The sequence below is a fragment of the Sminthopsis crassicaudata genome, chromosome 4 (genome assembly GCF_048593235.1).
Source record: "Sminthopsis crassicaudata isolate SCR6 chromosome 4, ASM4859323v1, whole genome shotgun sequence".
Lineage (NCBI taxonomy): Eukaryota > Metazoa > Chordata > Mammalia > Dasyuromorphia > Dasyuridae > Sminthopsis > Sminthopsis crassicaudata.
The window spans coordinates 279,145,645-279,163,279 of NC_133620.1; the positions used below are offsets into that span (position 1 = coordinate 279,145,645).

The following is a 17,635-nucleotide window of genomic DNA, read 5'->3' on the forward strand; positions in this document are numbered from 1 at the left end:
TATGAAACAGTCTATGCCGAAAAAAAATCCTTAGAAAAAATCTGTTTTAGGATTGTAAATTGCCCAAAGTAAATTTGGGCAACTAGGTGGAACAGGCTAGTTGGGCTTGGAATAAGGAAGATCTTGAATTCAAATCCAGTCTCAAAATACTTACTAGCTAAGTGAGCCTGCACCAGTCATTCTATCTCTGTTTGCCTCCATTGTCTAACTGTAAAATGGGGTAACAATAACAGTTTCTCAGGTTGTCATACAAATCAAATGAGATGACTTATCAAATGAAATTGTAAAGCATATAGTAGGCTCTTAATAAATGCTTATCACCTCTTCCCCTTCCTTCCTAACTCCTTAGCATGAAGTCTCACATTCTTACCTGATATTTGGGTTTGGGTTAGTAAATTCTGATTGGAAGGTGGAAAGTGGAGCACTAAACCCCTTCCAAAACTTTCCTTTATAGAGGGCAAGATTATACTCTCTTCTTATACTATTTTCCATTTGTAGCTATGCTTGGTTTCAATTCTACAGAAAGACAAAATAAGATGTCTCCACATTCCCAGCTTCCTTTTGTGTGTTGTCTTTCCCCATCAGAATGTTAACTACTTTTGGAAAGTTGTCCTTTTTTATATCCCCAGGCACTTTTGGAAAACTTAGTAGACACCTAATAAATGTTTATTGAATTGAATTCAATCTTGACTCAAAATGCTGGGACTTTGGCTAATGATCCTGGAGCTTCATTCTATAGAACTGGCAAAGGACATGGTGGAGCTATAGCCTTTGTGTGATATTCATATAGCTACACCTAAATCACTCATTTCCCTACAACAGTAAAATAGACATAGAGTTTATCTAGGATAAGTCTAGAATCACCGAGGCAGAGAGAATTGATGGAATGTCTTCTGAAGCAGTCTGGAATTCTAGGATCTTCTAGTTAGGTAGTCTTGTGTCTTTTCCTCTTCCCTCTATGTCCCTTTCATTCATTTCTCTCCTCCATCCCTCCTTTCCTTATCTCTCCTAGATTCTTTGATTTCCCTCCTATTTATACCCCCCCCCCCAATTCTCTGCATTACCAAGTCAGATTCCTGTTCTGACTCTATTGCCCAATCTCTGGGCAGTCCGTTTCCTGTTCTTGGTGCCTGGGCCCTCTCTTTCTTGCAGAACAAAGGGAAAATTGTCACTTGTTCAAGTTGCTCCTGCTTCTTGCTGGCTGTCTTTCTCCTTCCTTCCATCTTGGACAAGGAGACATGTGGCTGCTCAGTCTCCTCATTCTGCTCTCTATCACAGGTAGTACCCTTCCCTTCTCCATTTTTTCTTCTTCCCACTCTTTCCTCCAGTGGCAATGAGAGAGGAGGAGAACCCAAGAACTGGGGGAGGGAGGTGGGCTCAGCAAAGCTGTGAAGTAGGTGGGAACTTTGAGGTATAGATCTCCTATTCTTGCCCTCTTCTATAGCAGCCTCTTCCCTCTCGGGTTCTTGATACTTCCAACTTTCTCCTACTGCCTTGCAAAATATGCCTTCACCTCAAAATCATAGGTTAGGATATTTGGGTTTTAGTCCTGTCTATGACATAAGCTCATTTCTCTTTCTGGACCTCAGTTTTCTCTGCTGTAAAATGATAGGATTGCTACATGGGAAGAGCACTGATACTGGAGTCAGATGAATTGGATTCAAATCCTGCCTTTGAGATTCTGATGATGGGCAAGTCACAATCTTTCTGAAGTTCACTTTCTTCATTTTAAAATGAGGCAGTTGTATTAAGTGGTCTCTGAGTCCTTTTCAGCTCTAAGTCTCTGATCTTATAATAAGATGAGCTCTTCAATCCCTTCTAGATATGACAGACTAGAATTCTGGGACCTTTATGTAAGTGATTAAGATTGTACCTTTCCTGGTGACCCCTTTTCATTTTAACAGGATTGAAATATAATGATGGGGCTTTTTCTCTAGTCAGTAGTGAGGGATCTTCTCGAACATTCATGATGCCCATACCCCCAACACACACACACACACACACACACACACACATTTTGTCTTAGCATAAGATCAGTCTTAAGGAAATGACACAGAAAAGTATACAAGAGATGCAATAATTAGGCTACCTGGCACTTCATACCTTCCAAATAGGCACTCCTGCCCTCAAAGAGGAAAAAGAGGGGAAATCATAATGGGAAAAAGAAAAAAAATGTTCTTGGAGAAATGTTGCTTTTAGTCCTTGAATCTTGGACCTATCCCCACAATGGGTGGCAGAGGGGAGTGGAATTCAACACTGTCATATGCTTTATCCATGAGGCATTGTTAGAACTTGAGTTAAGTGGATCTTGTCTCAGAAAATTGACCATAATAGTGAAATTTCAGTTCCTTTAAATCAACCAAAATGATAAAGAGTAGCTCTTTGAATTGGGACTATTGACTGAGCTATGGCTAGAGTATCATTTCAGTAATCCCAGGTGCTAAAACTTCAATGATGAAAATTTATCTATATCTATATATGTACAAATAAACACAAAATATGTGTTTATATGTGTATTTGTAAATACACACACACACACACACACACACACATATATATATATATATATATATATATATACATATACACCCACACATCTCAGTCCCTATCCTCAAATGAAGCCTATATAATTACAGTCTATTAGGAAGAACAAGGATGGAATGATATCTTGGGGTCTCTTAGTGTTTCTATGAAGCTGGTCAGTATCCTAGGCTTTACAACTGGCAGGAGTCTTAGAGAACAACAATATTTCTTTAATTTTACAGATGTGGAAACTGAGTTCTAACAAATATAGCCAATAAGTAGCAGAATTAAGATATGAACCCAAATCTTTGATACCAAAATCCAGGACTCTTTCTTAATTGTTTTGTTTTTCTAATTAAATTTCATTATTAGTACAGCTATTTTTGATGAACAAAATCTATTTCTCTCCTTTCCATCCCCCCTCCATCCACCATCACCACTGGGTGATGGAGTTTGAATCTTTGTTACAAACATGCATAATCAAGCAAAACAAAGTCCTGAATTTTTTTGCCTCATCCAGAAATGGATGTCTCATTCCACATCCTAAATTCATCACTGAATGATCTACAGATGAGTAGCTTGCTTCAACTTGGGTCCTGTGGAATGTGGTTGGTCATGATATCGATCTGAGCTCTTAGACCTTTCAAAACTGAAAGCTCACTAGAAAGGGTGCCAGGCCTGGACTAAGGAAAATTCATCTTCCTGAGTTCAAATCTGACATCAGATATTTTTTAGCTGTATGATTCTGGGCAAGATGCTTAACTCAGTTTGCCTCAGTTTCCTCATCTATAAAAAGGGCTGGAGAAGAAAATACAAACCATTCCATTCTCTTTGCCAAGAAAATCCCAAACGGGCTCACAGTCAGGCATGTCTGAAAAATGACTGGACAACAATATATACCTCAGCATATTTATATCAAAATGAATATCTCAAAGTATGGCAAATGCCACAGATCAGAGTTTTATTTGTTGTATCATTAAAAAAGTGATGGAGAAAATGTTAAGAATTCAGATTAAATTTAAAATTATGTTATTCATATATTTTTCCCCTGATACCTATTTGTTAAACATTTACCAGCATACCCCTAAATTGGAGTTTCTGAGCTTAGTTCTCCAACAAGCATTCCCCCACTGCTCCCTTAGCCAAAGTCAGGAGCTCCAAATCAGAGCTGAATTGTTGCCTAAAATAGCCCTGAAACAAGTCAGAGACAAAAGGAGAACAATCTATGAAAAATGAGGAAGCAGAAAAAAATAAAACAGGAAAGAGTGGGATGCTGAAAAGTCATCAGTAAGATTTTAAGGATAGCAGGGGAGAAGCAGACCACTTGAAGCTGCTAATACTGGGAAGAAATCTCAGAGAACACCATCTATTTCAACCTACACTGAACAAGGATCCCTTTCTCATCATCCATGGACAGCCAGACACTGCTTAAAGCTCTCTAGAGATCAGGTCGAAACCTTGTATGTCCCTTAGTTTTTATTGTTGAGTTCTTTCATTCATATTTAACTCTTGACTCCATTATGGGTTTGGCAAAGAGATTAGAGTGATTTGCCATTTCCTTCTCCAGCTTATTTTATAGATGAGTAAACTAAAGCAAAGGGTTTTGAATCACCTAACTGCCCTACCTACATCCCCCGCTCTCACTCCTATTCAGGCCTTAGGATTTTGAGTCATTTTAGGATATTTGCCTGCAGGCTTTAAAGTCTAGATCCTGAGAAGAGAGGTTTTAGCTTACATTATGATGAGGAAGGTATTTTGCCAGCCAAATTCCTTAATGGGCAAGGCTGACACAGATAGAACAAACTAGAAAATTAATAGTGATTGATATTATCTTTGCCATGTTAGTAAATTAATGCATTCATATATTTCCCTATGGCCTCCCCCAATATCCTCCAGTCTTCTCTTTCTCTTCCCAGTATGTTCTGTTTCCCATCTTTCAAGTATCTGCCAATTTTCCTCCCCTAGTGCCTCTCAATTTCCTGTCCTTCATCCATTTGTGGGTCATTCTGGGTTGTGTGAGATTGAGTTCCCAGAGTCTAACCCACTGTTCTTTTTCATTTTTGTGCATTTTTACATGTATTGATGCCCTAAAAGTTATTCCTTTTAAGTTACCTTCACATGCACATTGCCCCTTCTTTTATTTAAAAAAAAAAAATGAGACAAAGAAAGAGACAGAGACAGAATAGTTATGCAAAAAACAATAAGCTTGGGAGTCATGATAGTGTAAACTACCTTCTTTGTCCAAAATTTACTATCTTTCTACTAAATTGCTTGAGAGCAGGGCCTATTTTTGTCATTGTCTCTAAACTCAGGGCTTGGTACAGTGCCTGGGATATAGTAGATACTTAATAAACACTTATTGATTATGTGACTGTTTAGTCAACAATTCTCTAGATCTTTATTGTTACAATTAATGAGTTCTAGCCTTTTGTGTGTGTGTGTGTGTGTGTGTGTGTGTGTGTGTGTGTGTGTGTATGTGTATGTTTATAAAAGATACTTTGTCTTACTTGACTTGTTCAGGGTCACACAGCTAGTAAATATCAAATAGACTCAGGTCCTCCTGAATCCAGGACAATGATATATGCACTGGGCTACCTAGCTGCCCCAGTTCTATTACCTTTTAGAATTATTTTAATTTCCATCATTGTCATGATTATGCAAATTGTTCTCAGGGTACTACTGATTTCACTCTTTGTTGCATTATTTGGATTTTTCTTGGCAAAGATACTGCAGTACTTTGCCATTTCCTCTTCCAGCTCATTTTACAGATGAGGAATCTGAGGTAAACAAGATTAGATGACTTGCTCAAAATCACATAGCTACTAAATGCCTGAGGCTGGATTTGAACTAATATTTATCTTCCTGACTCCAGGTATATATATATATATACACATTCAAGCCTTCCTACTGTAGCTAATATTTCATCTATTTAATATAATATATATTATATAATATATATAACATTATATATAATGTAATATAACAAAAACTGCTATTGTGAATACTTTGATGTATATGAGAACTGTCTATATTTTACTTCCTTGGAGGGCATTATTGCAGGCATTATTTATTCCGTATAGTGGTCCTGTCTACTATTTCATCCCATATCTGTTTCCCACAGAGCTCTCTTACACCCATAATACCACAGTCCTGCAGGTCATGGAGGGCCAGACCCTGTCTATCTCTTGTCCTTATGACCCTGTGAAGTACTGGGGGAAGCTGAAGTCCTGGTGCCGGCAACATGAGCAGGAAGGGCATTGCCAACATGTGATCAGTGCTCGCCGTTCCTGGTTGATAGCCTTCTTAAAGAAGTGGAATGGGAGCACAGCCATCGCTGATGATGCCCTGGCTGGCAGGCTGACCATTACCCTGAAAGACCTCCGTACCCACGACACTGGACTCTATCAGTGCCAGAGCCACCAGAATGGAATGACAGACACCCTGAGGAAGATAATGGTAGAGGTGCTTGAGGGTGAGTAGCTGCATCCCTGGACCCTATTTCAGAATCACAGAACAAGGGGTAAGAGGTATTCTAGTATATAGAGCACTAGTTCTGAAATCAAGAGGACCTGAGTTCAAATCTAGCCTCAGACACTAATTGTGTGTTCCTAGGTCTGTCACTTAACCCTTATTGTCTAAAGAGGAGAAAAAGAAGAAGCAGCATAGAACAACAACAACAACAACAACAACAACAAAAACCTGAAAAGAATCTTAGAGGTCAGATCGCCTAGTCCAATTCTCTATATTATTATATTATCTCTATATTATTATATTATCTCTATATTAGACAATTCAGTAAACTAAAAGTTTACTGAATTGTCTAATATATAAAGATTCAGTGGCATAGCCAAGGGTTGAACAGAATTCTGATTTTAGAGTTCTTTCCAATGCACAATCCTACCAGGTTTCTGCTCTTGTTAACATCCTGTTAGACTTGGCAAGAATGAGCTATATCTCCAGGTCCCCTTCCCCTTTCCCCTAGACATTTACTTAATTCCAATTCAAAATTTTTATCTAAATAAAGATTGATTCAAAAAAATATCCAGGGCAACCTAAAAGGGGAAAAGCAGAAGGGGTGAAATATGCAGCATGAAGGATCATGAGGAAGAGTGAACAGGGTAGTAAGTTATGGCTAAAAGTCAGCCTCAGTGTTGCAAGAGAATGGGGTCCGTGAGGGAAGCAAGGATGTTCTGGAGTCAGCCTGACCCTGCTCTGGAGAGCTGATTGTTAAATCTGGGATTAATCTGTTGTTTTGTTGACTATCTAGCCTTAAGAATGTGGTAGAATAAAATGTTAATGCAGATTAAACTTTAAAGTATATGCGTGATTTTTTTTTCTAGAGAGCCAGATATTATAAAAATTTATCAGCAAGCTATGGGGTATAGGAGGGTCAAGGGCTGAATTCTTCAGGTCTTTTTCAGTAAGAGATGCAGAAAACACCTCTTTTTCCTCCCTTTAGCTACCTCTTTGAAGCTGACTGATTCATGAGTGAATCAGACCTGAGAAATTAGTCCCGGGATCTCTCATTATATCTCATTCAATCTCCTTATCTGAACTGTTGGGTGCTCCCCAAATGCTTCACTCATCTTTATACAAATTTCTTCAACACATTTCTTGTGATTCCCAAAACCAGACTCCATGGAACCAAACAAATCTATCCTTCCTACCCTAGAACTGTTACTCTAGAATAGACACTTCCTTTCTTGAAATCCTTTTCCATTCAACAAATACACTGAAAAGGCAATGAATGAATCATCTCCTTTCATGGTCCTCCCACTCCCTCTCCAACTCTGAAGAAAGAAATATAATGTTAGATGGTGGTGGTGGTGGTGGTGTAGTACCTGAAAGTCTGAGGCGAGTAGAGACTGGTTTCATTTTAAAATGGAGAGTTAATAAGCCAGCTGACCATATGGGAATATGTTCCAAAGCACATGCTACCGAAAAACTGAGGTGCAGAGCTTATATAGGGTTTTTTCTAACTAGAATTTGCAAACAGAATACAGAAGCCTAACATTTTGCAGCTTTTGTTATCTTTGGGGAAACACTTCAAAGGCAGAATAGGGAAACAAAGGCAGTTGAGGGAGGCAAGGATGGGTAGAAGCCATAATTCCAGAGAAAGCAAGCCTGTTAAGATAAGAGAACATAACTAAAATCTTGACAGGACAGGAGGCAAGATGGGAAAGTATTACTCATTGTCTTGTCGAGGACAGGAGACATCGAGGCATAGGACAATACTCAAAGTTCTGAGGGAGGAAGGGATCATCCTTCATTGTGTCAGAATGGTATGTGAAGGGGGTCAGAGGCTCAAGGTTTAGGGCCCTTTTCCAAACTCAGTTTTTCTTAGACCAAGAAAGGGGGAGGGGGTGGATATAGCTTATTATCCAGGGCTCAACAATGCCTCTTTGGGAGAGGAGAGAAGGAGGGATATGCAGTGGCTTATTAGAAAGAGGAAAGAAAAGAAAACAATGCTTAGAATGCTATGGGATCAGCAAAAAATCTTAGGGATCTTCTCAGTGCCTGAATCTCTGCCTGTATCACAAAGATGGGGAAGAATGAACTGGAGGAATAATGGAATAATCTTCCATAGATTCCCTTGGACCTCAAAGCTCAGGAGATTCCTGGATCCCTGAAGAGCCTGAGATTTTGGAGGAGCGCCAGAGCCCTGAGGAACCCAATGTCCAATCCAGCATCTCCAGGTACAGCTCTCTAATCCTAACCCACTTTCCAGGAAATCCCAGATTGTTGCTAGACACCAGAAACTGAGCTAGTTAATGCAGGTTCTCCTCTAACCTCTCACCTCCTAATAATTTTATTTTCGGGCAGTGAGAAGATACTCTGAATTGGGGAGAAGCCACTAGGATTTATTTCCCTAGATTATAGTTTCCTGGAGAGTGTACAAGATAGCAGACTTTATTTACCTTGTGTCCTTCATTGCCACCACTATCACCTCCAAGAGCTCCTACTTTGTCTTAAAGTAAGGAAAAATTTACTTAAAATTAGAGTTATCCAAAAGTGGAAAGGAATGTTACCCTAGGTGAAGATATTGGGCTCACCCTCATGAGACATTGTTAGGAAAAAACTAAATGACTACTTGCTGGGCATATTATAGAAGGGATTTTTGTTCAGACAGGGGTTGGATCCTATGGTACTGAGGTTTTTTTCACCATTACATTCTGTGGTACTTACTGTCTTCCCAAAGGGATCTCTCAGAAACTAGGCACCCACTCTCCCCCACTATCTTCTTCTTCATGGTTGCTGGACTCTTGCTTAGCAAATTCCTGGCTGTGGGATTCCTCTGGGTCGTAGCCTGGCACAAGAGGAGCCAGAAGAAGAAACCAGAGAGTGGACACAGTCAAGATTACCAGCTCCAACCCTTACCAGGTAAGTATGGAGAGAGAGGTGTCTAGCAAGAAAGGGATGAGGAAGATGTGGGGAGGTGATTTGGAGCTAGAAACAGAGGGTATAGTGTGGTATAGTAAAAGATCAGTAGTCAAAAGATTTGGTTCCAAATCATGGTTTGCCTGCTTAATACCTGTGTGACTGACTAAATTATCTCCTTTCTCTTAGTTTTCTCCAGGCTTAGACTGACTGATAATACTAATAGCTAGCTATTACATAGTATATTAAGGTTTTCAAAGCACTTTATATATACTATTTCATATGATCTTCATAATGACCCTGAGAAGTAGGTGCTATTATTTACCCCATTTGATAGATCACATACTTTCTAAATGTTTGAGGCAGGATTTGAACTTGGGTATTCCTGAGTCCAAGTCCAGCATTCTGTCTACTATGCCACTTACCTCTTTAATACTGCATTTAGCTCTGACTTTCCATAGGGCAAGGGGAAAAGCTGCAATGGTAAATGATAGATTATTCTGTATTTTACAGGGCAAGGTGAAGTCTGAAATTCCACTCCTGGGGTCAGGAGAAGAGAGACGAGGAGCAATCTTAGATGCCAGCCAATTTTCCACTTCTTCTTCTACCCCACCATACCTTCATACCAATCTCTGAGCCTCCTGAGATACCACACTAGCCAAACTATTAATATGCTTATTTACTGATCTCCATGGGCCAACACATGTGCTCTATCTGGGGGAACATACATAGACCTTTTGCCTGCCCTGTGGAAAGTAACTGCAGATCTCTCTTTCCCAAATCACCTTTTACTGTTCCCAGATGCAGCTAAGAAAGGTGATCAGGAACTTGTAAATAGAAAGAAGAAGAATTCTGTATAATATAGCATTAAAAGAATTTGTTTATAAAAATCATTCTGTTTATGCGTTTAAGGTTAGGGTAGTTTGGATTAACGTAGGGAAAGAAGGGACATTTTAAGTGGGAATGGAAGGAGGAGAATTATATGACCCTCTTGAGGCATCAGGGACCATTAGTGGTGCCATCATGTTTTTTCAGTTCTTCAAGCTAGGAAACACTGAGACATCTTTAATTCTCCCCACTCTTCCCATAACCTTACCCCACCATGACCCCTTTTGATTTATCCAGTTTTACTGTAATGTTTGTATTAGCCAAAATATTAGAGATGTATGTCCATATGAGTTATCTAAATGTATAGATTGCAGTTTATGGATGACACAATAATTATCTCTGAAATTTGGCATACTTCATTCCATGGGAGACTGAAATTTGCTCACACTTTCTCATCTATGTGTATGAGGAGAATAGGGATAGAAGCTATCTTTCTGCCCCCTCAAATACTGATCATCTAGGAGTACAAGTCTAGTTCAGAAGAATAGTCATTTCTCTGGTCATTTTTTCCATGCTTAAAATATTCTTTAAAAATTTTTAAACATCTGTTCTCCAAAAAGATCCCAAAATACAAACAAAACCAATAAAATCAAGATTAGAGGAAAACAGACAGCTAGGAATAATCTTTACAGCAAGTTTCTCTGATAAAAATCTTATTTCTCAAATATATAGAGAACCAAGTCAAATTTATATGAAAATAAGCTATTCCCCAATTGATAAATGGTCAAAGGCTATGAAGAGGAAGTTTTCAGATGAAAAAAAAATCAAAGTATCTATATATAGAAGGAGTACTTTAACTCACTTTTGGTTGGAGAAATGAAAATTAAAGCAACTGTGAGGTACTATCTCCCACCTATCAGATTTTCTAATATGACAAAAAAGAAATGTTGGAAAATTGGGACACTTTTGCACTGTTGAGGTAGGGAGCTGATCCAACCATTCTGGAAGGCAATTTGCAACTATAACCAAAGGGCAATTAAACTGGGCATATACTTTGTTCCAGCAATACCACTAGGCCTGTGTTCCAGATATCATAAAAAGGGGGAAAGGACCTGCATGTACAAAAATAATAATAGCAGTCCTTTTCATGATGATAAAATATTGGGTATCCAAGAGAGGCCTATTAATTGGGAATGACTGAACAAGCTGTAGAATATGAATGTAACGGAATACTATTGTGCAATAAGAAATAATGAACAGGCAGCTTTCAGGAAAACGAGGAAAGACTTGAAAAAAAGAAAAGTGAGAAGCAGGAAAATATTGTACACAGTATCAGCAAAATTGTGTGATGATCAGCAACACAATGATCCAAGACAAGTATAAAGTACTCATGAAGGAAACTGCTATTCACATCCAGATAAAGAAATGATAGATTGAAAGTATATAGAAGCTTTTTTCATCTGCTTTATTTTTTTTTCATGATTTTCTCCTCCTTTGATCTGCTTTTTCATAACTGTGACTAATATGGAAATATTTTTTATCTATATAAACTATATCAAACTGTCTACCATTTTAGGAAGAGGGGTTGGGGAGTGAATGAAGGAGAAAATTTTGGAACTCAGAATTGGTTAAAAAAAAAAAAAGAATGCTAATATTGTCTAGATGTGTAATTGGGGTAAAATAAAATACTATTATATATTTTTCTTTTTTGGTGAAATAATATTCCATTACAGTTATATACCACAACATTCAGACATTGAATAACTTAATTGATGAGGATTCTTAGATCCTAGTTCTTTTCTTTTTATTTTTCCCTCTTAAAATCTTCTCTTCAGGATCAGGAAGTTTGTTCTGCTGGTTACTATTCCCTTTTTCACATAATCTCCCCCATTCCTACTTGTTTCTATGTTGAGTTTGATGTATTTTTACACTAAACTGTCTGTGGGTAGATGGGTTCAACCCTTTGTCCATTTCAGATAAGAGAGAGGCTCATTTTTATCTTCACTCCCACCACCTCTTCCTCTATATTTGCATATTCTTCTTACACACTGCAATTCAGAGAAATAGCAAATTACATCTTATTCCTTTCTGCAAATGTGGCTGCCTTTTACTGTTCCTTCTCTTCCCCTTCTTAAAATCTACCTCTGGCTTTTCATTTTTCTTATTTAAGTCCCTCAATACCATGTGAAAATATTAAGGTTCTGACATAACATAAGAAATGGCATAACACATTTCTTTTCTCCATATTAAAATGTTAGCACAACCTCATCATACAACCCCTTCCAAATGCTCAAATTAATTTATCTGTCTAGGTTTCTCTTAATTCTTTTATTTTCAGTTCAAAGTTTCTGCTCATCATTCTTCAAAGTTCTCTATTTCATCAAAAATCCATTTTCCAGGTGCTACAATTGTCAATGAGAACCAAGCATCCTCATGTATCCCAAACATCAGTAATACAAACAAAACTTAATTCATATGGAAAGAAAGAAAGAATGAGTGAATTGAATGAATGTTGATCATATTCAACTTTGTAAAACAAGGTTTTTTGGTTTGTAAACCTATAACATTTGCCGTTGTGATATGTTTCTTTCTCTGAAGAAGAAAATGGATTTTGTCTATGACAATACTATGACTTTTCCTTTGGGGATTTCTCTCAGGAGATGATCCAATAAATTCTTTCTATCTTTATTTTGCCTTCTGATTCTAATAGATCTGGGCAGTTTTCATTTAAGATTTCATTAAATATAGTGACCAGTCTTTTTTTTTTTTTTTTTAAATGGCAGTTTAAATGGAGTTTAACAATTCTTAAATTTTCTTTTCTTGAACTGCTTCATAAGTTGGTTGTTTTTGACACTAGATATTTTATATTTTCTTTGATTTCTGCCTCCCCCCTCCAATCTTTGATGCTATTCTAATATTTCTTGCTTTCTCACAATCACTGATTTTTGTCTATTCTGGTTTTCAGGGAGTTCATTTCTTGATTGAGTTTCCTACTTTCTCCTCTAAGTTATGTATTTTTCCTTCTAATCCATTCCTCCAGAACTTTTATTTCATCTTTTTAAATTGCTAACTTCATTTCTTTGAGATATCAGTTGAATTTCTCTGAAAAAATCATTTTTTTTAAAATTTAGTCTTTGTTAGCAATTATTAACAGCTTTAGGGAAATCTTTAGGTTTGTAAAATTTAAAAAATATGCTGGCTGATGTCTTCTTGGATTTATTAATCTTTCAAACTTTAATTCCTGAATTGGAGCTTTATGCCAGGATCAAGATCCACCTCACATTGTGTTCCCCGGTGGGTTGGTTAGCCTTGTTTAATCTTGATCTAAGTCCCCTAAGATGCTCATGTCCCAAGGCTACTTCTATTAACCTCTCTCCACCCCTCAGATCTTTGTGGTTCAGAATATTGAATCTTCAGTGCCCTCTATGGCAGGGATCATTCAGTGTTATGTGTTATTAGGTCTCTTTGCCACTCTAGTGAAGCCTATGTGCCCCTTTTCAAAGTAATGTTGTTAAATATAAAAAAATAAAATATGTAGGATTATAGAGGAAATCACTGAAATACATTTATCAGAAAAGTTTTTAAATGGACAATTATAATGGATCCCAGGATAAGGACTTCTACTATCTGGCCCCTCAAGACCAAATGCTAGGGACCCTGAAGTCCCTGAGCCTGGTCCACTGGAATGCTACCAGACTGCTCTGGTCTCTGGGCTTACATAGTCCTCATCCTGGAGTTTTCAGCTCTTTCTGTGTCCAGATCTTAAAGCCTGCATAGGTATGGAACTTGCCATGGCTTTGCTGGTGGTTCCCCTTTTTATTGCATTGTAAGCTATTGGCTACTTTCTTCTGAAGTTCTGGGGTGGAAGAACTCACTGTAATTTCCAATTGTAATTGATCTGGCATTGATTGCAGGTATTTTCTAGAGTAGGTATGGAAAGCTAGACAACCACCTCCATTCAGGCAATCATTTTGGCCTGAGTCCTGATCATTCTTCAGTGGGTAAGGTAGTTCTTAGTTTGGGTGTGATAACCCTAACCCTAACCCTAAATTCGAGCACTAAGTGGTACAGTCAATAGAGTGCTAGACCTAGAGTCCATCTTCCTACATTAAAATCTAGCCTCAGAGATGTACTAGCCTGTGCGGCCTTGGGTAAGTCACTTAATTCTGCCTCAGTTTCCTCAACTGTTAACTATAAAAAGAAATGACAATCCACTCCAGTATCCATGTAGCATAGGAGGATCATTGGATTGAAGGGACTGGTGGTGGACTGAAGGGAGACAGAATAGATATCTGTAGCCTCTCTTCCCCTCACCCTTCTCCAAGAAAGATTTTAATTCTTGCCATGAGGGGAAGCAGGATACAAGAGCCAGAGGTTTAGCCATTATGCTCTCTCAAGAGAGTAAGGAATCTAAGCTAGAACTATATCTATTTGGTCCTTCAAATATGGTTTTTAGGTTCAAGCTTACTTCTGATTACTTTAATGGAGAAATGAGGCCCTAAAGCCCTCTATCCAAGGCATGTCCCCTTCCTACCAAATTTTCACAAAGTAACACATACAACAACAACAATAACAATAACAACAAAAACATTTTTCCAAATTGTACCAAAACAGAAATCAGAAAAGATGTATATATATATATAGATAGATAGATAGATAGATAGATAGATAGATAGATAGATAGATGTATATAGATATATACTAGATAATACAGAGTGAAGGAACTCTTCCATTGGGAACAAGATAAAGAAAGAAAATTTTAGATCTCATCCAAGGGAAAACTCTTAAAATTTTCTAGTATAGCAAGCTGGGGATAGGGACATGATGAAGACTACCAGCTCCTCTTTCATCAACTTCTCCTCTTTTCCCTCATCAACCTGAAAAGGGGTTGGCCTCTACCAGATTCATTGTTGAAGCTAAAAGTTAGAAATGCTAGAAATGACTTGAAGAACAAGTCAAAGAAGATTGAAGAAGGTTGGAGTTTTCTCACTTTGGACAACTCCGCCCTATAAGGCAGAGCATTTATTTCCACCAATGAATAGAGAGTCCTCTACCTATGAATACATATGTGTGTGTGTGTGTGTGTGTGTGTGTGTGTGTGTGTGTGTGTGTAATTTCAAGAGCAAATGAGGTAACAAGAGTTATATTGAAGAAATAACTAAGAAGGCAAACTAAATATCACAGACATGCAGACATGTTGAAGAGTCAGCTTTTCCTACACATTTCTCTCTTAATGTGTGTTTCTTGAAGAATCTCTGAAATCATACATCTCTCTTCTAAAAGTTTTCCCCAACTCCGACCCTTAAGGTGGAATAGTATAACTTTAGCTTTCTCCTCAGAAATTAGAAATCACATCTCCCTCTGCATAAACCCAATAACACCCTTCACCTGCCTGCTTAAGTGGGAGTCTCATAATATGCTTCACATTCTTCCTGTTTTTTTTTTTTTTCTATTCCATTTCCATTCTAATTCAGATACTCCTCATCTCATGCTTAGCCATTAGTCATTGAATAAGCATTACCTCAGACAAATTGAGACCCAGGAAAGACTTCAATTTACAAAGATGAAGGTCACTCTCTGCATGCATTTTGGGCTATCACCAATCAACTTGACCTTTGCCTTGCTACTGGATTCTGATGACTGATGAGGAGAGAATGAGGTTGACCATTTTTCACAGCTGTGCTTCACTCAAATCCAATTTAGATGCAAGTCAAAACATTGCCCTTATATCATTGATTCTCTTCAAGAATGAAGGACCACCACCAACAACAACTCTTGCCTGCATCACTGCTGCAGCCTTCTCTTGCTCTCTCTGAATCCAATCTCTTTAACTCTTTAACTCCATTTTGCACACTACTGCTATGTTAATCTTTCAAAAGCATCAGTTCAGTTTCTATGTGAAACATGACAAAAAGGGTCTCAGGACAGAATGACAGGAGACAAGAGCTAATTATTATATTAAGAGTGGGGAAATAGTCTGTGTTTGGTTTTAGAAAAAGACAAAATAGTAATGCATATGAAAAAGTTTTGTTCTTTTGGGAAAGACTGCTCACCCCTGTAATCAAATCATGCCCTGCTCAAGGACAAGTCCTTCTTTTTGCCTACGTCATCAAGTTACAGAAACATTTAATTTTTGGAAGTAGGAGGGCTAAATCAACAAATCCAACTCCCTCATATTATAAGGAAGGAAGGAAAGAAGGAAATAAATATTCATTAAGTGCTTATTATGTGCCAGGCATTATACTACAAGTACTTTTCAAAATATATATTCTCATTTGATTCTCATAATAATCATGCGAATTAAATACTATTTTTTTTTCCATTTTATAGTTGAGGAAATTATTGACTTGACTTGACCAATTGAACTCAAGACTTCCTGATTCCATTCCTAGCATTCTATCCATTGTGCCACAAAGCTGCCTCCCCTACAAATTAGGGAACTCAAATGGAGAAAGCCACTTGCCTGAGGTCACACTGCTTTAGTGCTTTAATGATTAAGTCCCAAATTCATATTTCTTACTTTGATATTCAAAGACCTCTACTTTTGAGTTATTTTCATCATATTTCATAGAGTCACGGTATCTTCTTTTCTTGGTTAACTTTAAAAAAATAATCTTTCTTGTTTTTCTTGGATGGTTTTTATTTAGTATTTATTTTTTCTCTAATATATCTCATTTGATTTTTAAATTCTTTTTTGAGTTCTATAAATTTTCTCTGGGCAGGGAGCCATTGCATGGTATTCTTTGGGGTAGAAGCTTTCTTTACTTCAGTGTCTTCCTCTGAAGATGAACACCTTAAGTTTCTATTGCCAGTTCAAGAAGTATTAGTGTACTGTGGCATAGGGGAGGGTGTCTCAAACTTCCCTTCAGCTTTCTCCTCTGATCAGAAACCCTAAACTAGAGCTCCACCTCTTGCAAGTGCCCACAGCCAGCAGTGTCCCAGCTCCAGTGCCTCTGCACTCACAGGTGTGCTGGTTCCTTTTTGACCAGGGCTTTGTCTCAGCAGCACAGCTAAGCCTAGTATTCCCAATCAGCCAAAGTTCACTCTTGTCTTCCCCTATTCAACCCCCAACTCCACAAACAGTCTGGGGGTGAAAGTCTGTGCTTTCTGCTGAGGCTCCAGCCACATTCAGCTAGCCCAAGGGGTCCATTTGATGTTTCAGTGGAGGTAGCCCAGAGATGTCTGCACTTCAGACAGGATAATCCTAGGCTGGGAACTTTCTTCAGATCTTCTTGGGCTGTACCAGGAGGACCCCGTTCTGTCCCAAGTCTTCTTGATTTTTCACTAGTCTATGTTCTCCCTGAGGCACAAATTTGTTCTGTTTGTGGGGGGAAGTCTGGAGAGTTTGAAATTTAACAACCTACTCCACTATCTTCCCAGAATCCTCCCCTCTTTCCTCTATTCTGGAATGGTTTTATTGTTTAGATTTCTTTTTGCTTTAAGTAGAGCCAAAGTCTATCTCTATATAGATTTCTTTCAATCTTTCCCTCGGTAGCCAGGCAGGACACAATTCTTCCCTCCTTCCTTCCTTTCTTTCTTTCTTTCTTCCCCCCTCTCTGCCTCTGTCTCTGATTCTGTGTCTGTTTCTGTCACTCTGCCTTTGTCTCTTTCTCTTTCTTTCCTTCTTCCCCCAAATTCATCAACCAACCCATTACTCCCTTCTACCTCCAAATCTACACCCTAGGCCCCCACTTCCTTCTTTCCCCTCTACTCTCTTGTCTACCCCTATTCTGTTTTCTAGATCCCAGACCCTTTACTTAATGTAATTTAACTTTCATCTACTCCCAGGATCTTGGTACCAGATTTCTGATTGTCTCCCCCTAAGACCTTTTCTCAATCCCTCCTAGTCCTGGATCCCACTCTTTCTACTTCTTCCTGTCACCTCCCTCCCACTCAATTTCCCTCA

The 17,635-nt window shown here is 38.2% G+C and overlaps 1 protein-coding gene across 4 annotated transcripts; it reads left to right on the top strand.

Annotated features, from left to right (window-relative positions):
• The first annotated feature begins 1,146 nt into the window (after window positions 1–1,146).
• On the top strand, window positions 1,147–11,425 carry LOC141566445 (triggering receptor expressed on myeloid cells 2-like). 4 transcript variants are annotated; one of them, XM_074310987.1, is made up of 6 exons: window positions 1,158–1,278; window positions 5,645–5,995; window positions 6,136–6,240; window positions 8,111–8,219; window positions 8,723–8,904; window positions 9,415–11,425. In XM_074310987.1, exons 1-6 carry the CDS (start codon window positions 1,239–1,241, stop codon window positions 9,429–9,431), a joined length of 804 nt encoding a protein of 267 aa, XP_074167088.1. In that variant the 5' UTR covers window positions 1,158–1,238; the 3' UTR covers window positions 9,432–11,425. The 4 variants fall into 4 exon arrangements, with proteins under 4 accessions (XP_074167091.1, XP_074167088.1, XP_074167090.1 ...); XM_074310989.1 differs by having other exon boundaries at window positions 8,795–8,904; XM_074310988.1 differs by having other exon boundaries at window positions 1,159–1,278; window positions 5,672–5,995.
• Window positions 11,426–17,635: the final 6,210 nt, after the last annotated feature.

Bases quoted from the DNA above. Each gene is read 5' to 3' on its own strand.
- LOC141566445 (XM_074310987.1), top strand. From the start codon at position 1,239: ATGTGGCTGCTCAGTCTCCTCATTCTGCTCTCTATCACAG. The intron at 6,241-8,110 runs GTCAGATCGCCT...AATCTTCCATAG, and splicing joins ACCTGAAAAGAATCTTAGAG to ATTCCCTTGGACCTCAAAGC. The intron at 8,220-8,722 runs GTACAGCTCTCT...GTCTTCCCAAAG, and splicing joins GTCCAATCCAGCATCTCCAG to GGATCTCTCAGAAACTAGGC.